The 23,063-nt window shown below is 52.4% G+C and overlaps 10 protein-coding genes across 10 annotated transcripts; 3 read left to right on the plus strand and 7 right to left on the minus strand.

Annotated features, from left to right (window-relative positions):
- Window positions 1-129: 129 nt before the first annotated feature.
- On the minus strand, window positions 130-1,667 carry VTN31DRAFT_2486 (uncharacterized protein; the record flags this gene model as incomplete). Its single annotated transcript, XM_069402659.1, has 4 exons — window positions 130-253; window positions 316-966; window positions 1,034-1,543; window positions 1,600-1,667. The coding sequence occupies 4 exons, from the start codon at window positions 1,665-1,667 to the stop codon at window positions 130-132; spliced, it is 1,353 nt and encodes a 450-aa protein (XP_069261919.1).
- A 686-nt stretch (window positions 1,668-2,353) lies between these two features.
- Window positions 2,354-3,730, plus strand: VTN31DRAFT_2487 (uncharacterized protein; the record flags this gene model as incomplete). Its single annotated transcript, XM_069402660.1, has 4 exons — window positions 2,354-3,015; window positions 3,070-3,129; window positions 3,180-3,537; window positions 3,596-3,730. The coding sequence occupies 4 exons, from the start codon at window positions 2,354-2,356 to the stop codon at window positions 3,728-3,730; spliced, it is 1,215 nt and encodes a 404-aa protein (XP_069261920.1).
- Window positions 3,731-4,017: 287 nt separating this feature from the next.
- On the minus strand, window positions 4,018-5,385 carry VTN31DRAFT_2488 (uncharacterized protein; the record flags this gene model as incomplete). Its single annotated transcript, XM_069402661.1, has 1 exon — window positions 4,018-5,385. One exon carries the CDS (start codon window positions 5,383-5,385, stop codon window positions 4,018-4,020), a length of 1,368 nt encoding a protein of 455 aa, XP_069261921.1.
- A 169-nt stretch (window positions 5,386-5,554) lies between these two features.
- On the minus strand, window positions 5,555-5,815 carry VTN31DRAFT_2489 (uncharacterized protein; the record flags this gene model as incomplete). The annotated part of the gene is made up of 2 exons (XM_069402662.1): window positions 5,555-5,698; window positions 5,750-5,815. The coding sequence occupies 2 exons, from the start codon at window positions 5,813-5,815 to the stop codon at window positions 5,555-5,557; spliced, it is 210 nt and encodes a 69-aa protein (XP_069261922.1).
- Window positions 5,816-9,592: 3,777 nt separating this feature from the next.
- Window positions 9,593-10,632, minus strand: VTN31DRAFT_2490 (uncharacterized protein; the record flags this gene model as incomplete). Its single annotated transcript, XM_069402664.1, has 3 exons — window positions 9,593-9,630; window positions 9,682-10,247; window positions 10,301-10,632. 3 exons carry the CDS (start codon window positions 10,630-10,632, stop codon window positions 9,593-9,595), a joined length of 936 nt encoding a protein of 311 aa, XP_069261923.1.
- A 1,035-nt stretch (window positions 10,633-11,667) lies between these two features.
- On the plus strand, window positions 11,668-13,744 carry VTN31DRAFT_2491 (uncharacterized protein; the record flags this gene model as incomplete). The annotated part of the gene is made up of 4 exons (XM_069402665.1): window positions 11,668-11,676; window positions 11,738-11,951; window positions 12,002-12,671; window positions 12,727-13,744. The coding sequence occupies 4 exons, from the start codon at window positions 11,668-11,670 to the stop codon at window positions 13,742-13,744; spliced, it is 1,911 nt and encodes a 636-aa protein (XP_069261924.1).
- Window positions 13,745-15,868: 2,124 nt separating this feature from the next.
- VTN31DRAFT_2492 (uncharacterized protein) lies at window positions 15,869-16,725 on the minus strand (the record flags this gene model as incomplete). Its single annotated transcript, XM_069402666.1, has 3 exons — window positions 15,869-16,015; window positions 16,066-16,564; window positions 16,628-16,725. The coding sequence occupies 3 exons, from the start codon at window positions 16,723-16,725 to the stop codon at window positions 15,869-15,871; spliced, it is 744 nt and encodes a 247-aa protein (XP_069261925.1).
- A 723-nt stretch (window positions 16,726-17,448) lies between these two features.
- VTN31DRAFT_2493 (uncharacterized protein) lies at window positions 17,449-19,391 on the minus strand (the record flags this gene model as incomplete). Its single annotated transcript, XM_069402667.1, has 5 exons — window positions 17,449-17,889; window positions 17,946-18,374; window positions 18,447-18,898; window positions 18,952-19,088; window positions 19,378-19,391. 5 exons carry the CDS (start codon window positions 19,389-19,391, stop codon window positions 17,449-17,451), a joined length of 1,473 nt encoding a protein of 490 aa, XP_069261926.1.
- A 1,550-nt stretch (window positions 19,392-20,941) lies between these two features.
- On the plus strand, window positions 20,942-22,057 carry VTN31DRAFT_2494 (uncharacterized protein; the record flags this gene model as incomplete). The annotated part of the gene is made up of 1 exon (XM_069402668.1): window positions 20,942-22,057. One exon carries the CDS (start codon window positions 20,942-20,944, stop codon window positions 22,055-22,057), a length of 1,116 nt encoding a protein of 371 aa, XP_069261927.1.
- A 152-nt stretch (window positions 22,058-22,209) lies between these two features.
- On the minus strand, window positions 22,210-22,707 carry VTN31DRAFT_2495 (uncharacterized protein; the record flags this gene model as incomplete). The annotated part of the gene is made up of 1 exon (XM_069402669.1): window positions 22,210-22,707. The coding sequence occupies one exon, from the start codon at window positions 22,705-22,707 to the stop codon at window positions 22,210-22,212; it is 498 nt and encodes a 165-aa protein (XP_069261928.1).
- Between the last annotated feature and the right edge of the window lie 356 nt (window positions 22,708-23,063).

A 23,063-nucleotide genomic window follows, 5' to 3' on the forward strand; every position in this document is an offset into this window, starting at 1 on the left:
GATTTGGGTTGGGGTAGATGCTTTGATATCAAGTCTTCTCTCATTGAGAACTCCATGCTTTTGACAATTTCATTCGTTATGGCTACATAGAGCTTCCTTCAGAAGATAACAACGTAGCTAGTACAAAACTTAGTTGCTGTTCTTTGGATTCTTGAAGTGCCTCTTGAAGCCGCCCCAGCTCTCTGCATTGTAATTCTCTTGCACTTTCTTGCATGTCTTGAGTCCCCATTCCGACACACCGAGCATCAGAGAACTGCGTATGATGTCAGCAAGAACTTACTCGAGGATTCGGTCAAATAGAGGGGGATGCCGTACCTCTCAAACATGAAAGCCAGACTGCCTTCGCCAACCTTCTGCGGCTTCAGTTCGGCATTACTTGCCTTCTCGAACGAAGTCTCATCGGGGCCATGCGCACTCATGACATTATGCAAACTGGCGCCGCCGGGCTGGAATCCACCACCAACTTTGGCATCATAATCGCCCGAAATCAGGCCCATAAACTCGGACATACAGTTGCGGTGGAAGTAAGGTGGACGGAACGTATCTTCAGCCACGAGCCACCGTGGTGGGAAGATCACGAAATCCGCAATGGCAGTGCCAGGTACAGCGCTCGGGCCAGTCAGGACGGTGAAGATCGAAGGATCCGGGTGATCAAAGGAGATGGTGCCGATGGTATTAAAGCGACCCAGGTCGTACTTGAAAGGGTAGTAATTTCCATGCCACGCCACAACGTCGAACGGTGTGTGGTCTTGCGTGGCAACGAAAAGAGAGTTGTTGAACTTGCTGATAATGCGGTATTCCTTTGGCTCCGGCTCATCGTCGAAGCTTGCAACAGGGCATTGGAAGTCGCGCGGATTGGCCAGACCGTTGGAGCCAATAGGTCCGAGCTCAGGAAGTTGGAAATGGCCCTGATAAAGCTCGCAAATGTACCCTCTAACGGGGCCCGCGGGGAGGGTGACTCGATACCTGCAAACTGGTCAGTCTTTCGATGTGCCGAGCCACAGACACTGGCACAATGGGAGAGAGCATATACTTAACACCCCTCGGGATCACCGCAATTTCATTCGGTCGAACGATAAGCTTGCCCAGTTCAGTTTGGATGTCGAGAACACCATGCTGGGGAACGATCAAGAAATCGCCATCCGCAGAGTAAAAGGCTTCATTTCCCATACTCTTGCCGGCGGCATACAGCAGCACCCCCAAGCCGCTCTTCATCGTCGGATCGCCGGCACCGGCGACCAGATGCAATCCATGGACCCAATCGACCGTCTCGTCGAAATCGAAGGGGTCCCAGCGGAGTTGATTCGGAATGTGATGCAGGGTTTCGGTTTCGGTCTTCAACCGCGTGTGATAAGTCCCGTCATCCAAGGGCGCAAAATTCGAGTGTTTCACAGAGGGTAGGATACGGTAGAGCCATGACTGCTTGTTCTCAGCACGAGGGGCTGTGAAAGCGGTTCCGGAGAGTTTCTCGGCGTAGAGACCATAGGCTGGTTTTTGAGGAGAATTCTGGCCTTCTGGCAGGGCACCTTTGATGGCCTCGGTCCTTTGCTTGTATTAGCACAATACTATTCTCGATAGACTGGATCCTAGGAGATGTACTCATGGTAAGAGTTGAAGCCGGCCAGATACTCGTAAGGATCCGGCGTTGCGAACTTTGTTCCTGGCATATTGAGCTGGTTGATTGGGAATCTAAAACTAGATGATCTTCTCTGATTCTGATCAGGAAGACATGGCTGGCTTTTGATACCCCTGTCAACCACGGTCAACGGGACATCCGAATGTTGCCTTCGTGCACCGCCGGTGATTTCCGCTCACAGGGGATTGAGGAGAGAACTTCACCCCGGAGCTCAGATTGCGTAATTCGAATACGCATACGGTATGGATTCACCGAACTTCACACATTCCAATGTACATAATCACAGTTCTCCTAGTCCACAAGGGAAATTTTCAACTTGTAAAGATCCTTAAAAGCTTCCGGAGCAACCTTTCAATTGTCTTGGACTACATACTGCGTGATGATAGTTTCCCGGAATGTTGATTTCTCGTACAGTAATATGATAATGCGGGGATGTAAGTACTCCGTACGGTACCGCCGAATACCGGTAAATTGCGGCAATCCTACCTGTCGTCATCATCAGCCCTAATACCTGCAATATCCGCCGGTAGCCGATGAGCTCCATTGCGACCTGTCAGATACTCCGTTTACGAAGACAAAGCAGTAACAGAGACGGATATGGCTGGCACCGAACGGATAACTCGGAAAGCGAGGTCAGATGACGCTGATACATATTAAGAAGGCCTCTCGCCGTCCGGGTCGAACAGTTGCAAGCACACAAGGTCAGAGTTTACCAAGATGGCACCCTCTGCGATTTCAGATTCCCCCCAGACGACGGCCGTCGCCAACGATCTATCCAGCTACCGTGGCTATGACCACGTGCACTGGTACGTTGGCAACGCCAAACAGGCCGCATCGTACTACATCACGCGCATGGGGTTCAAGTTGATCGCATACCGCGGGCTGGAGACGGGATGCCGGAGCGTGTGTTCCCATGTGGTGCGAAACGGCGATATCACCTTTGTCCTCACCTCGCCACTGCGTTCCCTGAACCCGGAAAAACTAGCACAGTTGCCACCTGAAGAACAGGACCTCGTCCGAGAGATCCATGCACATCTGGAGAAGCATGGTGATGGTGTCAAGGATGTCGCCTTCCAGGTTGACTCCGTCGATGCAGTGTTCTCGGCCGCTGCTGCAAATGGAGCGAGAATCGTGTCAGAGCCAAAGACCCTGAGTGATGAGCATGGAGAGGTCAAGGTGGCCACCATCCGGACGTATGGCGACACCACACATACTCTTGTTGAGCGCAGTGCCTACCGCGGCACATTCCTCCCTGGATACCGATCTGAGGTTGATTCAGTGGACCCGATCTCGAAGATTCTTCCCGATGTCAAGCTGCGGAGGATTGACCACTGTGTTGGCAATCAAGACTGGGACGAGATGGAGCGGGCATGCGAATAGTATGTTCAACCTTTCGCCGACTGACGAACGCTGGATCATGCTGACCGGTCTAGTTACGAGAAAGTGCTTGGATTCCACCGCTTTTGGTCTGTTGACGACAAGCAGATCTGCACGTATGTCGCCTTTGTTTTCAATAAACGATGACATACTGACCCAATGTTAGGGAGTTCTCTGCTCTCAAGTCCATCGTCATGTCCAGCGACAATGACATTGTGAAGATGCCCATCAACGAGCCTGCACACGGGAAGAAGAAATCTCAGATCGAAGAGTATGTCGACTTCTACGACGGTCCGGGCGTGCAACATATCGCTCTGTTGACCGACGATATCATCTCCGCCATCTCCAACCTTCGTGCTCGAGGCATGGAATTCGTCAGTGTGCCTCCAACATACTATGAAGACATGTGGAAGAGACTGAAGAAAGCCGGAATGATGCCAAAGGAGGACTGGGAAGAGATCAAGAGGTTGAACCTTTTGATCGACTTTGATGAGGGTGGTTATCTGTTGCAACTGTTCACCAAGGTGAGCTGTCACTCATCGACGTTTCGTGGGACAGATTGTAGCTGACAAGGCTTCACAGCATCTAATGGATCGTCCAACGGTGTTCATTGAGATCATTCAACGACACAATTTCTCTGGGTTCGGCGCTGGAAACTTCAAGGCCCTGTTTGAGGCAATTGAGCGTGAACAAGCCCTACGTGGAAACCTTGTGTAAGGTCCACCACGCATATTTGGCAAGCATGAGTCCAAGGTTGTACCTCTATTGTGATAATGTGATTAAAAAAAATAATGCCACGGTTCCAAGGTCACAAAAAGAAGCTCTCCTTCATTCGAAAAGGGTATCACTATCATTAAATCTCATCCATACATAATCACGAAGATTATTCGAGATCTAGTCTCGGTGACGAATGATGCTGCTGCACTCGGTGCGCTTTGGGTATCTGTACAGAAATTGAAGGAGGCATGACAGCGACCAGCGCCAATTGAGCTTATATACAGCGGTCAACGCGCGCTGCCGTAATACGATAATGGGTCGTAGTCGTATTCATTTGAAGGTGGCTGTCGGGGCGGTCGATTCGGTCTCCGCATGGTCGCCGGAGATGCCGTCCCAGCCCGCGGGACATCCTCCGCTCGCATGCCACCACGACTCGCAGCGCTCGCTGGAAACGGCGCGTACCCGGCACGGCTGGACTGCGAAAGATTCCTCGTATGCAAGGGCGGTGGCGGTCGAGCGCTGCCGGGACGCTTCTCATACGGCGCGTAAATGTGCTCCGGAGTTGCCATGGAAGAATATTCTGGCATGAAAGTACCAGCTGGACTATAGGATCGAGTGTTTCCAACAGGACTAAATGTTCCGTTCGGGTCGGTAGAGATGTCGCCAGTCGTGGCTGACCGTTGAGGGTAAGGATGACCCTTGTTACCGGCCATCGGAGAGTGATACCCTGGTCTTTCCATACGAGCGTGACCGGGAATGCAACTGTTTTCTTTGAAAACCGCCGGATTTAATGATGAAGGAGGGACGGGCGGCAATGGTTGATTATTCGAGTCGAGAGGGCTATATCCCATCGGGGCGGCGTTGGAAAGCAGTCGGCTTGAATCGGACGCAGAATTCTCAGGCAAAGGTGGCTCTGGATTCAATCTCGGTAGCGTCGGCTGTTGATTCAGTGTCCCCTTTCCAGCCTGTGAACTGTAGGAAGGAAGCGATGTCTGCTTTGTCTGCCGAGACAGAGAAGTCACTGAGACAGACGCAGCCGGCTTCGTGCCAAGTTCAAGATCCGCCACAGAAGGCAAGGTAGGCGCTGCCTTGATTGGCTTGAGTTCTTCGCCAGACTGAAATGTCTGATTCCGTTCTCTCAAAACAATATTATCATTCTTTGCCAACGCTCTATTCGTCTTCTCGAGCACGATTCGCTCCAGTCGCCGGTTAATTTTCCGCCGGCAATACCGCTTGAGGGATCCATCCTCGCTGGGAATGTGGTGCCACAGAAAGATCAGGTATAGCACGACGGATACCGCGAGACTCAGAACAGAGATCACCCAGATGACCAGCGTGAAAAGCATACCGAAGAGAATCACGGCCTGGAGGTTGTTGTGATCTGCAAGCGCCTTCACGTTGATGAAAAACTGGACTACTGGGGACGTGCCCTCGGGAGCCGCATGCTCCCCTTCAGGTATCAAGTCCAATTTCATGACGGAGTAAAGGGTGATGGCGTTGACAACCTGTCGCGGGCCGTCGGCGAAGAGGACACGCATCCAGGCCTCAAATGAGAAGTAAGCAAACAGGGCCACATAGTCCGCCCCCTTTTTGCTTTTCGTCAACTCCGCAAAGACCAAGAATCGCCTGTAGCCTCGGCCTCTCCCAATGCGCATACTCTGGACACGAACGGCCAGCGGATCCAGGTAACTCTCGGCAATGCTCCCGGAACGTATGACACGGATCGTGTGAATCCATCGAAATCCGAGGAGGACAAACGACGCGATAATGCATGCGGCGAAGATCCATCTCGATACTTGAAACGGGATAGTGGGCTGGATTTGACTAGCCCATCGTGAGAAGGCCAAGAGATTGACGGCAGTAAAAGTAGTCGACGCCATACACAGCGAGTGAGATCAGCCCAAATACCCAGACCATGAAGTATGAGAACATAGTAAAGCACGAAGTAGCATAGAAATCATTGAGATTCTTTCACGCGAGTCAGTCGGGATAGATACCAGAAGGAGAGACGATCCTTACGATGTAGTCCCATGTTTGCTCCAGAGTAGTCGGAGGGAGTTTTTCCCGCTCTCCGCAACAGCCCATGTTGGCGGTTCATGAGCGACAGGTCGAAAATCGATTGCAATAGCGCGCGCTCCTCGGACCAGCCGCGAGCGACGGCAGCTCGAAAAGAGTGTCGGTTCGTCAATTGACGGCAAATTTAAAATAACGAGCGAGCCAAGATCTCTCCTGACCGAAATGGGTCGGTGCGGGTCGACTAGAGACGGATTGACCGCCTTCTCATAATAGATGTACAACAGGAATCGGATGAATGAATGCCCCTGAAATCGCAGTCTCTGCGAGGGTTGTCTTTGTATGGCCCGTCCGCCGACCTCCCTCCTCGAACTCGCTCTGACGAAGTCGAACAGGCTTGATTGAGCGAGATGTTTATGAAAGGAATGTGATCGTGTAGGAGCAACGGGGGGATGGCGGCGTTTGTTTTCGGGAGCAGATCCGAAACGAAAGAGGGGGCTTCGGCGTGTTCGAAGGCGCCACGACCAGCCAAGATCGAAGGAGGGTCAGGTTCTGCGACTCAGTTGAAAACGAAGGAAGAAGTCAGTAGACTGATGGGATAGGATGGTATGAAAAAAAGCGACGACAATAACAGAAAGGTGAAAGAGAGTGTGCGATTCACACAATTGGGCGACCCGGGCATTCATTTCATTGATGATCCTACGTCCTGCGCTAAACGCTAAAGGATCTATCCTATCCTACCTTAGGTAGCTTGGTGCCTTTTGGTGGGTTTTGTTTGCCGCTAGCCTTGTCCGATAACTTATGCACACCCCTCTTCTGAATCAACCTACGGACGTACTTTAAGGAGTAAAGTGTAAACTTACCTAGGCAAATTTTCGCGGATGATTGACGTACGAGTAAGTACTCGTACTCCTTTCTCAAAGTCTTCGCACTCTCCTGGCCACGATAACAACTAGGTTAATAGTACTTACGGAGTACTCCGTAGTTAGATATATATTCCCTTTTTTTTTTTTTTTCTTCTTTGCTTTCTACGGTGCAAAATGTATATCAGCCTACAATCTACATACTCCGTATCAGTACACCGTACTCCGTACAGTACACGTATTGTATAGGTTATTTGCTCGGGCCCCCCTTCCCCCCATCCCCAGTCGTGTACAGTCAACTTGGCGTGTAGTCGTGTACGATACGAGTACGAGTAGGTATTTAATTTATCATCACCACCCGTCTCGGGATCGAAATTCTCCGTACGGTGTACGTTACGTGATATATTTCCACGATAGCCCCTCTAGAATTTTCTCACCACTTCAGGGCAGAATCATTGGCCCCGAAACACATTTCGACTGGAAGGTGAAGTCCTCCGCGGATCGCCTCCGCGATAAGCACCAACAGACTACAGCAATGATCCGTCGATAAGCCGAAGTCAATCCAGGCTATTCAAAAGGGAAAGTGCAATGATGTAGGTATCCAATGGTCATAAGCAAGCCTGGGCGGCTCTGAAGCATGCTCGCGACTCTGCCTTCGATGAGGAGGTGAATCCTTCCTGGATATCCCAGCGCTGCTGAGGAGAATGATAGAGTCGGATCAACCACATACCACCGATTGGAAGCAAAAGACGGCTCTTGTGAGCGACTATTTATCGCGCATGGCCCAACTGCGGAGGCATTTTGTTACTGCCGTCGCTTCATCGCACTCAATTTATTTGGAGGAATCGCTGGGACCTGCGGCCGTTGTTGCGGTGGCGCTGGGCGGAAAGAGCCAGATTTTGCCTCTAGTTCGGGCCATTGTGCCCGGAATCGGAAGACAACGGGCGGTTCTTCTGTCAATATTTCGAGGCGGCATTCCGCGCGGTCAACGACGAAACAGTCATCGCGGTCATATATCGATAAGAGCGAAGGGTTTGGAGCCTACGGTGCGCGGCAAGCTTCTCAATGCCTGCCGCACCCATTGTGCTCAGCACTTAGCCGAGAACATGGTGAAGAGTTTCCAACCCGGCGACTGTTATGACCTCAAGACTAGTAGGCACAGCTACTAGAATAGGCCGCCAATCTAGTGCAAGTCTCATTCAAGACATTGAATATACAGAAAGAAGGGAGTGCAGAGAGGACGAAAACAAGTATGTAATGTGGGTTATGTGCCCAAGGGGCCCTAGCCCTATCGAGTGGCGCTGGTCTAAGGCAGAAATTGCTGCAAACTCTAACAGCGCCGAGGTCCGAAAGTTGTACAGGCGAGCAGTCAAAGCTCCGTTCACAAAGCAATCTGAAGGGAGCAGATCGCGAAAGCGAGTGTTTGATCACCTCGATAACATTCGGGTCGAAACGTGGGCGCGGAATGCAATCCCCACGTCACGTCTAATATTGTCGAATCTATGAACTCACCATGGCTATCGAATGTTCGGGAGGCGCCTATCCTCCAAGCTCTTATCGAGATATGACCGCGATAACTGTTTCGTCGTTTACCTAGCGGAAATGTTGACAGAAGAACCTCCAGTTGTCTTCCGACTCCGATGGCACAATGGCCCAAGCTAGAGGCAAAATCTGGCTCTTTCCGTTCAGCGCCACCGCAACAACGCCCGCAGGTCCCAGCGATTCCTCCAAATAAATTGAGTGCGATGAAGAGGCAGTAACGAAATGCCTCTGTAGTTGGGCCAGTATAAATATTCGCTCAAAAGAGCCGTCCTTAGCTTCCTATCGGTAGTACGTAGTTGAATTCGAGTCCATCATTCTTTCCAACAGCGCTGGGATTTGCTGGAAGGATTCCTCATCTTCACCAAAGGTAAAGTCGCGAGCATGCTTCAGAGCTGCTCAGGCTTGCTTATAGGATACCTACATCATTGCTTGAATTGACTCTGGCTTATGGACGGATCATTGCTCCATTCTTGTTGGTGCTTCTTGTGGAGGCATTCCGCGGAGGACTTCACCTTCCCGTCGAAATGTGTTTGAGCGAGGGGGGTTGCTCAAGGTGGTAAGTACGGCACCGTTTTTCTTTCTTCCCCGCGCGACGGAAAGACAGGACTTTTCTTTGCAGCGTACGACATACTTGCGAGCGCATCCACACTCCTCACGCGTAGGCTCCCACCGGGTCTTGGGAAATCCATGAAGGACCCCTGTGGAAAATTCTAGAGGAGAACTATGGAGGAATCAATTTTGGAATGGAGGATGTTCACGTGATATTGCAAACCCTAACGCTGAATGTACTCGTAGGGGAATGTGTCCAGTTTTGTAATTTTGCGTGGATTGAATGAATTTGTTGAGATCAAGAACCGTTCATCATTAGTAGTTCTGAAAGTGATTTGAACAAAACGGCGAATCCTTACCATGGATTGCTGACGCAAGGGCAAATATCGACTTCAACTATCCACCGGTAACTAACGGAAATCCCTGTCCGATTCGCTGCAGAGTGACATAGAAGTAAATTGCTGCTGAGACGTCTTCAAATTCATACTTTCTAACACCAAACATGATGATGAGTCTCAACGAGATCCGAATCCGATACATATCTACAAGTTATCACTAACAAGAGTGCTCAACTCGTCAGGACACAACTTGAGGAACAGGAATAGGACCAGTCAAGAATGCTGTCTATAATCGACCAGGCAGGAGTCGAAGTGCTGTTCCTGCTCGAGGCAACACCAGTCGTGATGAGAGTAGTATTGTAAGAAGGTCCCAACCAGGAACATGAGTGCGAAACAGGCAAAGCAGCCATCTATGATTTATGATGCCAGCTGCGTGAGCATGACAAGAATAATGTATCATTTGGGTACTCGTGATATTGATGCAAACGCTCTCAAGCAGGTGATGTAGCGTCGCTCCGTATTGCGTCAGTCGACGATCTTCCAGACGCTATAATATCTCAGTAATCAATCGTTTCGAGGATGGCGTCATAGATTCCTGCAAATGGCCATCAGTTACTGAGTAAAGAGAAGCGGGAAGGAAACGTACGCGCAACATCGGGCATGATAAAGCTCTCATAAGTCAACCCTGTGTGTGTGCTCCAACCGGCAACCCGCTTCACGGGTGCTTCTAAGCGCAGGAATGCCCCTTCTTGTATTGTTGCCGCGACTTCAGCCCCAACGCCATAATTCACCATGCTTTCATGGACAACAATCGCACGTCCAGTCCTGCGAACGCTATCCAGAATGGTCGGTCGGTCCCACGGATAGATGGTGCGCAGATCGATGAGCTCAACACTCAGGCCCTTTCTCTCCTTTTCGGCAGCTGCAATGGCCTGAGAGCAGAGGTAGAGAGGTTGCCCATAAGATATTACCGTCAGATCGCTTCCTGGCTTGATTATCTCCGCTTTGCTTAGCGGGAGGGTATAGGACTCGGTAGGTACGTGTTCGACAGCGGCGCGATATAGGATTTTGGGCTCCATGAATATGACGGGATCGTTACATTCTAGAATTGCTGACAGGAGGAGACCCTTTGCTTGCGTGGGAGAACGGGGTATCACGACTCGAATACCCGGCACATGCGCAAACAAGGCTTCCGGAGACTGAGTGTGATACCTATCCACCATAATCAGCCAAAGAATAGAGCCATGAAAGGCGACGTGTCATACAGAGCACCGTGTCCGACTGCACCACAAGGCATGCGAATCACCAAACCACCGACATGGGCACCGGTTGTGCCTTCCCGATATCTGAACTTAGCTGCTTCATTAACGATCTGATCGAAAGCTGGAAATACGTAATCGGCGAATTGGATCTCAGCCACAGGCTTCATGCCTTGGGCGGCAGCTCCTATGGCAAATCCGACGATGCCTTGCTCGGTCAGCGGTGTATTGAATACTCTCTCGCCCCCGAATTCCATTTGCAAGTCCATCGAGCACCGAAATACACCGCCAAACGCGACATCTTCTCCAAAGAGCATCACTCTGTCGTCTGTTGACATGGCAGTCCGGAGCGCCGAGTTAATCGCCTGATATAGATTCAGTCTTTTTGTCGTTGCCGACTGCGGAAGTTCTTGCGATCGAGAGAGAGACGATGGGGCATGATGCAACAGAGGTGTTGTCTTAAAGTCAATGGGCTGATTCAGCCGAGCTGATGGGGGTGCGGAGGAATAGGATCGGAGGGCTTGCCTCCATGAACGAGCAAGACGTCGGCTGATCATGAGAGACCTGTTCATTGCGACCGCTGTGCAGATAGTTTCAGGAACGAACGTCTGAGAGAACTGAAGATTGGAACAAACAGTGGCTGCTGGGCAGTCACTTGTCAATTCAACCTCATTGCCGACGCTCTTATCTAAACACCGCGGATAACCGACACGAACCTCGCCGCGGTCTTGGCATGTCAGGTTTATGCCTTAGGCATACACAAAGATGACATGATCAATTTTCAAGCCTGAGGCATCAAATTCCGTAATCGTTCGCCGTGCTTTGACTCCTGCAGCGTCGCGAGCACGCCGCGGGTCCAGAACCGTTAACCCGCGAATCCTTTGAGCACTTCACTCCTTCCCAGCTCCCCACACCAAGAGCTCGACTCGTCGGTCCCAGATAGATAAAGTCGCTGCGTTCCACAAATTTGATCGTTCGGCCAAGTTAACTCTACATCGTACAGAGATCCGCCTTGCGAAGCTCCGATCCATAAACGTCATCTCGACTGTCGTCGCTGTTTAGCATATCGGGACGCAATGCAGCCTCAATAATCCTTGCAATTCCGCATTCGTCTGTCCGCGATGAGAACTGTTGCCCAGGCTAGTCCGTACCTGGTCAGCAGGCCCATAGCACTTGGTCTGGCAAAAGTCCTGTTATTGCTTCTTACAAGGATTCCTGCCGTTGCAGCGGCTCCGGCAGATATTGTACGAATATGGGCGGGTCACAGTTTGGAAAACAAAGAATCAGATGATGCTAGTCCGTGGCTGTATTTTGTCGTAGCTGTTGCTTTGGTTTTAGGCGGAGGAGCATTCGCTGGATTGACGATTGCTCTTATGGGACAGGTAGGTGGCGGGCTTCCCTAGTAACGGCAGTTGGCCATGGTCTGATCGGTCATTTTCCTAGGATGAAATTCATCTGCGAGTTCTGAGTTCGTCTGGGGAACCGGCCGAGAGGAAAAATGCTGCTGCGGTGTTAAAGTTGCTGCACAAAGGGAAGCATTGGGTCTTGGTTACCCTCCTGCTCAGCAACGTCATTACCAACGAAACACTACCAATCATTCTCGACCGGTCATTTGGCGGTGGTTGGATGGCGGTTGTCGGCAGTACCGCCTTGATTGGTACGAGACAATGATTCGGATTCATTTCTCAACGGGCTGACCACTTTCAGTCATCTTCGGCGAGGTTGTTCCACAGTCAATATGTGTCCGTTATGGACTTCCTATTGGAGCATGGATGGCACCATGCGTATTGGTGATGATGTATTTGATGGCCCCCATCGCGTGGCCCATTGCCAAACTCCTCGATTTCTTGCTAGGCGAAGATCACGGGACCTTTTACAAGAAGGCCGGCTTGAAAACGTTGGTGACATTGCACAAGTCTTTGGGCACTGCTGGAGAGCAACTGAATTCAGACGAAGTCACGATTATCAGTGCGGTGCTGGACCTGAAAGAGAAGTCGGTTGGATCCATTATGACTCCGATGGAGGATGTGTTTACCATGTCCACCGACACTGTTCTTGACGAGGCTGCAATGGATCTTATTTTGTCTCAAGGTTACTCACGAATTCCCATTCATGCTCCAGATAACCCGTACAACTTTGTTGGCATGCTTCTTGTGAAGATGCTCATCACATATGACCCTGAGGACGCCAAGATGGTGCGGGATTTCGCCTTGGCCACTCTGCCTGAAACCCGTCCCGAGACCAGTTGCCTGGACATTGTGAATTTCTTCCAAGAGGGCAAGTCTCATATGGTATTGGTCTCTGATTATCCTGGGGAAGACCACGGCGCTCTAGGAGTTGTTACTCTTGAAGATGTCATTGAGGAGCTTATCGGCGAGTATGCTGTGTTACTACGACCGAGAATGGAGCGGATGGGACTGATGTGAATACAGGGAGATTATCGATGAATCGGATGTTTTCATTGATGTCCACAAGGCGATTCGGCGGCTGTCACCAGCTCCCAAAGCGCGAGTTCCAAAGGGTCAGATTGTGCAGGAGCGGCCTACTTTGACTGTATATACTGCCGATGAGGAGGACGGGTCGAACGGACCTCCAGCAGAGGGGCCGCCTCGTCGTACCAGTAGTGGGCTCAACCAGATTCCCGCGCCTCGTTTCTCTGTCCGGAACAAGCCGGACGCACCGCACGAGATCCTTACGAAGAGAGGCACGGAAGAGGTTCGCGAACATTTGAAGCACTTGGGACCGTCGAACCTTGCCAGTCGACCTCGACAGACTCGCTATCAGAATGTCAAGATCAAGACTCCCGACTTGACTCGGACTCTTTCGGGGGGCTTAACCGACACCAACTCCGTAACGCGGTCTTCCGATGTATCCCTGCCGAAGTCACCAGAGTCGCGCGCTGCCGACCGTGGGTACGGCACAATGGACCGCAGCTCACCGTCGTCTGAACCTATCCAAAAGAACTCTTCATCGAACAACCTCAAGGTAGACGGTTCCCGGCTCGCCGTTCCCGAAGATGCGACCGAGACCGGCCCATCGTCACCCAAGAGATCGCCCAGTAGGTCGCCTCACGGATCACCCAACCGAAGCAGGAGCAAGCCGAGCAGCATCCGGTCGTACGACTCGCGATCCGGGGACCCCATCCGACCATCGTACCAGGCGCATGGCCCCGCGCGAAGCGGCAGCATCACCGAACAAATCATCGATGTGGGTGGGGTGAAGAAAGTGATACTTCAGACTACAAACGGGTCGCCATCGGAAATGGAGGGGGCGAATAACGAAGACAGTGCTAAGTCCTCGCCGGAAATCAACCAGGATAGTGGAAATGAACAGTCGAATGGTGAAGCCGGGGACGATGCGTCTAAAAGCGTGAGCAAGCAGAAGCGACGAAAGAAGAGGAAGAAGAATGTTATTCGTGATGACGAGCGCAGGCCACTTTTATCCGAGTAGGGAAGTACCTCTAAGTACGGAGGGTATCATTTCACATCGTCTCGGGCATGGTTTTACGCGTTGATACTCTGCTATGTGTGGACCATGATGGTATTATAACAGGATGTCATGTTAGCGAAATGAGACTGTAGTTTACTTTTGGGAAGACTTGCTCGAGCTATTAGTGTGTCTCATCCGAGAGTGGTTACCTTTTGAAAAAAAGAAAGAGTACAAAAATCAACGTGTGTCCACAGACCACAACCGGAAACTTAGTGCACCACTCCATAACCCACCAAGTACGGAGCCAGAGAGCAAAAGAAATAAAAGCGAGACAAAGAAGAAAAAGTCACCATCCCATCACTTCTTGAACACATCCTCAATCTCCAAATCAAACTCCCCACCCAGCGACCCCCCGGCCGCCGACTCCGAAGACGCCGACGACAACGGGCCGGCCGTCGCCGACCACCACACATGCATATCCTCCCTGAGGGCATTCAACGCCCACATGATCGCCGGCTCGACGAAGAATGGCTCAAGCGTCTCCAGGAGGGTCTCGCCCCACGCCCCGTCGAATTCGGTGTAGAAGCGGCGGGATTCGTAAAACTCCCAGTAATCCGGGAACCAGCCGCTCCAGGACCAGCCGACGAGGGCCTTGACATGGCCATGAAGGTCAACAAGGACATGGTCCGGGTCGAGACGGGCGTGGGTGAAATAAAAGGGACGCTGGGGACGCGCACGGAGTTCGCGAAGCATGTGAGCGATAAAGTACCGAGAGGGGAGGTGACGGTGGCTCTGGGAGGGATACGCCTCGTAGATGGCGGTGTAGAAATCGTTTTCAAGGCGGAAGGGGCCTGGACAATGGTCAGTCTTCCGAAATATTGAGAGAGGGGCGAGGCATGAGAGGAGTTTTCTTTTTTTTTTTTTTTTTTTTTTTTTTTTTTTTTTTAACCTTGAATTCAGCAGGCATGTTGTCAAGAAGATCACTGTTCACCGGTCTTCCGCAGACCGATCCGATATACGGACCCGGCGGCAGACGACGCAGGGAACGGATCGCCGTGCGCAGACCATCAGAAACCGTCCGGCGCTCCCTCTCATTCAGAAACATCCAGACATCGCTGACAGGGGTGACGCCCACGACGCGCTGCGTGAAGATGTACGTATGGCGCTTGCCATCCTCACAATCGGCCTCAACCTCGCTCCCCTTGACGGTGTAGCAGCCCAGGACACGCGGGACGGGAACAGAGGTATGCTCGGCCACGTACTTCATGTGCAGCGCCTCGGTGGGCTTGACGCGATGGCCGTACTTCACCACCACGCTCTCATCCCAGTCGTACACCGTGACGCCATTCCAGCAGGTGTAGATGTGTGGCTCACCCTGGTCACGGTAATCCACGACATCGGTTGGCGTGGGCGGCAGAAACTCGCTGCTCAGGTGGATAAACTCCACCGAGGGGAACGCCTTGAATGCGTGCTGGACGGCGTGCTCAAACGACATTTGGACGGCGATTTTCAGAGATACCACGCAAGAGGAGGAGCCTGGTTGCGTGTGTTCAGTGCTGGTTCTCGCCAATCCTGACGCTGATCGGTCCTGAGAAGATACAGCGAGGGGAAGTAGAACGTGAGAGAATGTCGTGAGAGCATGGTGGTGTGAATATCTGTTGACTTTGGTGTTGTGGATTGATCGTCGGGGCGACAGAAAGGTCATGGTCCGGTGTGATTGCGTGTGAATAAGTAGGGAAAAAAAAAGGATCAGGACGTCGAACAGGTTCACACATGCATGCTGCATAAGGCCTTGCTCCCATTCTGACAGCATCTAGTTCAGCAGACTGTCAGCTACAAGCTGATTCCCTATCAATCAGAAACAGGGGCAATCACTTCTCCCAAGGAAAAATATAAAAGAAAACTGGCAGCCCTAAGATACAAAACTCCCACCGAGTGTAAGGAAGCAGCTGTTTGAACTTGTCTTTTCGATTCACCCTATCGTGAAGCTAAGTATCGGTCATGATGCATGCTAACCTAGACTCTGTCGTCCAGGCGCAATGACTGACTTTGGTTCATGATATCCGTTTCGCCGTCGCTGATATTCCTCCTCCCGACAACCCCATCTAGATTTCCAATGCGTGTAGACCTTTATGGCCTTGGAATCTAACCCCCCTTCCTGGGAGCTGGTGCGGAAGAGTCGATATGATTCGGGATGGCCACTCGGTCCCTGTTTTGCCGCGCAAAGTGTGCGTTGTTGCTGATCACCGCGCTTGCATTGCGGAGTTCGATCTTCTTTCGCTCCATTTCCAACTGGGATCCTGTTATTATACTATCGCTGTGAGAGAAAAGCGTATACATACCACTTTGCGGACCCGCGCGAGGGCCGCATTGTCGCCCGGCACCAGCGGGCGACAGTCATCCACCCGGTACGGCTTGGCAATGGTGACAGCTTCTGCGACCACAATGCTTGTGCCGTCCCATCTGGTGGGCATGGTACGACTGAAAGCATCAAACAGGTCCTGTGCTTCGCGCGTCACACCCTTGCCGCGTCGCGCTTCCTTCTCGTGTGCCTTGGCCACCGCAGCCGCCTCGCGTGCTCTTAGCGCGCGAATATCTAATGACTGAAGCGGAGGCACGGCATCTGTGAACGGCGTCTCCATATTTGACGGCCCGAGACTGAGGAGTTGAAAGGATTGGATGCGGGAAACGGGGATGATACGGTAGTCACTCGATTGATTGGTGCTCGCGTTCGGAGAGGAGGAGGAGGTATTGATGGCCACCAGATTGGTGATGGGACACGCGGTAAACAGAGTACCTTCTACCGTCGTCGCATTGGGACCAATTGTCGAAATGCGCACCCTGTTTGTGCAACCGAGATTAGCAAGGGCGTAAGCTGGGATTGAGACAACATTGACAGCTTACCGTCCGCCGATAGATCTAGCCAACGTCTCATCTGTAGGCACCATGGGTCCTCCCTGAGCAGGGAGTTTGCCACCAACACTCTGCCGCTTGTCGGCCATGTGACAACGACCCTGTCCACCGCCGAAACAGCAGCTTCAAAGGGGGGTCCCGACGTGATCGAAAGCAGAAGAGAATGGACCCGCTTGGGCAAACGTTGGGACTAAAAAAGAGATGGTGGACGGATGGTCCGCAGACTATCCGACCATTAGTCTACCCTTTCCAGAAAACCAGCCAGATCAACTTTCAGAGTTCAACCCGGCCTGAGACGGGAGCGGGATTGGCGCGCGCTTAGCACACCGCACGAGCGAATGGGTCGGCTTCCGACGAAACACACGGGCCAGAATGAGGGTCGGACAAATCGAGGAAAAACAACAAACTCGCACGACCGGCCCCTGACCAGGGAGAAAAACGTCGAAACAGCTCAATGGACTCTCCGGTTGACTGGGCGCAATGCACAACCTCTGGACCGAGAGAGCAAGAAGACAGCGATGGAGGACGGTCATGGCTGGCTATGCAGATTACATGCTGCATTTCCAGATCAGGCTTAGCTCCCGCGGGTCCGGCCAGACTCCAAAGACCCATTCTGACTGGTCTGTCCTCAGTCTTTCGCAGCCTCAGGATCAAATTGATCATGGACCTGGAAGAAAGTGAAGAAATTCGGCCATTCAACGCAGACTACAACTCGTAAACGGGATCATTCATTCATTCTCTACCCACAAATGCATGAATGAAGCAGATATCTTCGTCAAACACAAATGAATTCACTAAGTACACAGGCTAGCCTATACAACGTAGGTCGAGGCGGACACGTTGCCGCCACGCCCTGTCCAGTTGACGTGGATATCCTTGCCCTCGGGGAAGTTCTCGCTCGCGAACTCGGGCTTGATGCGGAATGTGTGCGCACCAAAATAATCCCGCTGAGCTTGCAGCAGGTTGGCTGGCAAGTCCTTGGTGCGGTAACCATCGTAGAAGCTCAGAGCAGTGCTGAAGGCAGGGATCGGGATACCCCAGAGAGCGCCCTTGCTGACCACGTTCCGCCATCCGCTCTGCGCCTTCTGGATTGCGTTGTTGAAGAACTCGTCAAAGAGCAAGTTCTCCAGATCGGGGTTCTTGCGGTACGCCCGGGTGATGTCCTTGAGGAAGACCGAGCGGATGATGCAGCCGCCACGCCACATCAGGGCAATGTTGGCCTGGTTCAGCTTCCAGCCGTACTGCTTGGCAGCCTAAGAATGGGGTTAGCAACCGTAGGCCATTTAGAAATGCTTCGGAGAATACGTACACTGCGCATGAGCATGAAGCCCTGAGCGTACGAGACGATCTTAGAAGCATACAGGGCCTGCTCCAGGTCATCAATGAAGGCTTGCTTATCACCCTCGAATTGGGGTGTGGGGCCAGTCAGAAGACTAGAGGCGCGCACACGCTCCGGCTTAATGGCACTGAGGCAGCGGGCGAAGACAGCCTCGCCAATGAGGGTGACCGGAAGGCCCAGATCAAGGGCGTTGATGGCAGTCCACTTTCCAGTGCCCTTCTGGCCCGCCTGATCGAGGATCTTCTCGACAAGCGGTGTCCCGTCATCATCATTGTACTTGAGAATGTCGCGAGTGATCTCGATCAGGAAGGAATCAAGGACACCCTTGTTCCACTTGTCAAAGACGTCACCAATCTCCGAGGAAGAGAGGCCAATGCCGCGCTTCAGGAGATCATATGCCTAGAGAATCTTGCATTAGCACTCCATTCCAAAGCTAGTCGCTGACACCGACAATCCCAACGAGGAACTCACTTCGCAGATGAGCTGCATGTCACCATACTCGATACCGTTGTGGACCATCTTGACATAGTGACCAGCACCCTCATCGCCGACCCACTCGCAGCAAGCCTCACCCTCGCTCTTCGCGGCAATGCTCTGGAAGATGTCCTTGATGTAGGGCCAGGCCTCCTCGTTACCACCGGGCATCAAGGAAGGACCGTAACGGGCACCCTCCTCACCACCGGAGACACCGGTGCCAACGAAACGGATGCCCTTCTCGGCCAAGTACTTGGTCCGCCGATTCGAGTCGGGGAAGTGGGAGTTCCCACCATCAATGATGATGTCCCCGGGCTCGACATAGGGCAGAAGCTGCTCGATGAAGTCATCGACGGGCTTGCCGGCCATGACCAGGAGCATGATCCGGCGGGGCTTCTTCAACTTGGCCACGAACTCCTCCACGGAGTGGGCGCCGACAATGGACTTGCCTTTTGCGCGCGTCAGTTCGAGTCGCACCAAATTCCCATCAGCTCCAACGTACCCTTGGCCTCGTTCTCCAGGAAACGATCGACTTTAGAGACGGTCCGGTTGTATGCCACGACGGTGAAGCCGTGGTCAGCGGCATTGAGAATCAGGTTCTGGCCCATGACGGCCAGGCCAATAAGGCCGAAATCACCACTAGAAACAGGTCGCGTGAATGCGCCGGCATTGAAGCCAGCCACGGACGCGATGAAGTCAGTGAACTGATCAAATTTACATTTCTGGAAAGATACGGAGAAAAGTAGCAGTCAATTGACAAAGATCCGTTCTTCTCCAAGCCAAACAACAATGGATCCGTCCGGCATGAATCCATGATCCCACCTCCTTGAGAGCTCCCAGAGCTTCCAGGCGTTGAAGCTGTGCCGATATGCAGGTGATGCGGCGGACATTGGGGATGACGAAATGGGAGGGGGTTCCGCAGACTTACACTGCCTCAGTCATGGTGACAGGAAGAGTCAGTCAACGACAACGAGGGGGGGGGTTGTCCGTTGAACGCGGTGAGGGAAATTGTCTGTATCTACAGTATCGAAGCAAGAGTAAGAATTGTGGGCAATGGAGAGGCGATGAGCGTTTATGAGAGAGAAAAACCCGGGCGTGGCGGGGTTCTTTTTGCTTTGTTTGCAGCTGGTACACCGTACAAGGTGAGTGATTTGATCACCGATTAGTACATATTACTAACTACTATGTATTATTTTATTATTATTAATCCCCGCAACCGATCATGATCGAGCCTGACAAACTGCCGCTGGAAAAAGGATATCTGACGGAAGCTGTTTGATCCCTCGTTTCCGGCCTGGACGAGAGCCAACCGAAGGCGCCGGAGTTGTGATCGGAGACTCTTCGGTGTGGCATGGCGGGGCAGCACCATGTGGGATGATTTCATGCTTAGTAACCCGCCTTCCCGATTCAGGTCCGGCCATGGATTCATGGAATGCCGAGCGGCAATCGGTACTTACCATCATACTGTTAACTGTACCATGAGTCCTTGCGCGATTATTATTTAAGCTTCGTACGGAAGGGCCCGAAGGGGTCAATATGTAATAGCCGGTATTCACGGGGGAGTCTCCGAGACTCCGCTTGGCCAGGAACGCCAGTTGGCAAATAGTCCCTAACTAATTGGAGGCCGACTTGGGATGTCCGGAGTACAATCGGAGCTCAGTCGTCCGCCCGGTCTCGAACTCGGTGATTTCAAAGATGCCCTCACTCCTTTCCAGCCTCAAGTCTCTCAGATACCTCGGCGGGGTTCCCGGTGAGAGAAGAGAAGATTGGGTTTGATTTTAGACCAGGAGGTCCCCCATCCAGACATCCTGGAGACCTGTACCCGTCCTTTGCTCCTGGCATGTGGCAATTGGCAACAACTATCAAACCGAGTGAATTCTTATCCCGATATGTTCCGTTCTGGTCTCCTGCAGAATCGCGCTGAAATATCCGAGCTGCCCCGGGACTCATGCACGCAAATGTCGATTGAGGCTTTAAGTGCCTGAAGATACATACATGAACGACGTTCGTTTCCATTAACTTGGTCCAGTTCCTGCCAATTGCCACTCAGTGAAGTATCTATACCTTCCTAATATGGCTAGATTTATATGTATTCGCTCCCACGCTAGTCCAACTTGAGCTCGGCAAAACAGTTCTTCCAGTTTCTGGGCATTTCTTTTCCTCCCGTCCCAACGACATCCCCAACCCGTCACGTCAAGAGCCACACCGTGTTTCGTATCCCAATCTCAAACTCAGCGGTGCCTTCGAAAAGAACCTGACCGGAGTCAGAATTGCGCTCGCTGTGTGCGCGTTGATCAGGATAACCCGTCCGTCGCAGTCGGCCTCCGTGTTATTCCACACGATCAACAGCGTTCTGGGTGGCCACCAATTTCTTGACGTGATTGAGGGGATTGGGGCTGACTGAAGGTACGTCTTCTGTCGGCTATTTAGCTGCACAGATCGCGAATCCTGCTCTTGGCGATTCTACTCGTTGGGGGAACACCTCGTTCATCATGTCCTTGCCGCCTCCTCCAGGTCCTAAATCATCTTTACAACCGCCGCCGCCCTCCCTCCCTCCACGCCCCCCACAAGCATCGGGGACCCAGTTATCTGGATTCAAGCCGGCATACTCGGCTGCACCTTCGTACTCTTCACCGGCTGTTCCTGCCGGCGGATATGGCGCAACCCCACAGCCCACTGCCTACAATACCTTTACCGCATTTCAGCCGCGCGCCGTAGCGTCGAGTCAGCCGTACCGTGCAGGCAGTCCGGCTGTATCGGGCACGACACCATCGACTCCGACGACAGCCTATGCTGCGCAGACTGGTTATCCGACGTCATATCAGCAATCTCAACCCTCCTACCAGGCCGCGCCCACATACTACGGCCAGCCGGCATACGGTGACGGTACGTATGGACCATCGGCCGCCACACAAACCTCCGGCTCCTACTCCTCGGCAGGACAGGGCCGGGGCAGGGACAGTGGACTCGATCCGGAAACGGAGGCGCAAATCGCACAATGGCAGAGTGCGTACATGAGTCGGGAGGAGAACGCTGCAGGCCAAGCTAAGAACACGGCCCGCACCGGAACGGGCCAGTCGACTTCGACCACTCCAGGAACTTCCAACACACCAACTCCTGGCGCCTCTACTCAGGAATCAGTTCAGAAGACGGTGGTCCGGTCGGGTGGTGGTCAAACATGGACCGATCCGACTCTTCTGGAATGGGATCCGTCGCATTTCCGGCTCTTTGTCGGCAACCTCGCGGGCGAGGTCACGGACGAGTCGTTGCGAAAGGCCTTTTCGAAATACCCGTCATTACAAAAGACACGCGTGATTCGGGATAAGCGCACCCAGAAGAGCAAAGGATACGGTTTTGTTAGTTTCAGTGATGGCGACGACTATTTCAAAGCAGCCCGGGAGATGCAAGGGAAATATATCGGCTCGCATCCGGTGTTGCTGCGTCGGGCCACGACAGAAGTACGACCGGTCGTTGTGACCAACGACAAGAAAGGAAAGAAGGCACCCAATGCCAGCGGGGGGAATACTGCCTCGACTACTACTGGCGCGCAAAAGTCCAAGGTCAAGAAGCAAACCAAGACCAAGAACGGGCTGAAGATTCTGGGATAATGATATCATGTACGATAGATTAGATACCTCTTCAATTGCGCTCTGGTGACATAGAACCATTAACTGGTTTATAGGAATTGAGTCATAACACTGGCATTCTCTAGGTAGTGATAGCCAGCACATGATAAGCCAACTTTTCGAATTCGCGGCCGTTAACGATAACGAGAACTCTTCTTTTGTACAGCATTCGGCGACACACGAATGGGTTGGTAGTGACTCTCCTCCGCACGAGCCCCAGCCCTTTGCTTTCGAGGGCGCGACGAGCGTGCCCTCCTCTTTGTATTATCGCCGTCCCGCATCCGACACATCTCCTGCTGCCAGACAGCCCAATCCTTCCAGCCGCAATAGTCGACGATGAGGACGCATTGCCGCTGTCTTATATCGCAGACAATACTACTCCCGCCGTCGGGATCCGCCCACTGGCTCCAAGATCGGATGATGGAAGGGGTGTGAAATTTTGACGGATTGCAGAAGACATGGCCATCGACCAGACAGCGGCGCGTCACAGCGAGACGATAGGTGTTGTGGCACTTGTGGCATCGCCAGGTGGTTGGCCGGGGCTCGCGCGGCGGTGGGTAGACGGGTCGGATAGATTTCTTGTCGGCGGTGCGGGTGCGCTGCGTCGAGGAAAAGCGTTCCAGAAACCACATCTTGCTCCGTCACCATGGGGGATTGTGTGAATATTTTTCGATCGGGGCTTAATACCTTGTGTTGACACATGATCCTTCTAACACTAGGGATTCATGATGCAGTTAGGGCTGCGTTCGCCACGATGGCGGTCTTTTCTGGACCGGCAACGTTGGCGCAGCTTTGTTCATTTCAGCAGTAAGAATGCCATTGTTGTTGAATGGGGTCTGTGTATGAGTACGAGAACTGGGTGATGGTGGATAAGTGTTGAGACTTTGGAAAGAGCTGGCCAAGGAAATCAGACGTCATTAGATCAACCGTGTCCATCACTTTTCGTTCGTTGGGGCCGACAATAAACGAGTACAGTATGATCATAAAA

This window comes from Thermomyces dupontii (assembly GCF_041956625.1).
Source record: "Thermomyces dupontii strain NRRL 2155 unplaced genomic scaffold VTN31scaffold_2, whole genome shotgun sequence".
NCBI lineage: Eukaryota > Fungi > Ascomycota > Eurotiomycetes > Eurotiales > Trichocomaceae > Thermomyces > Thermomyces dupontii.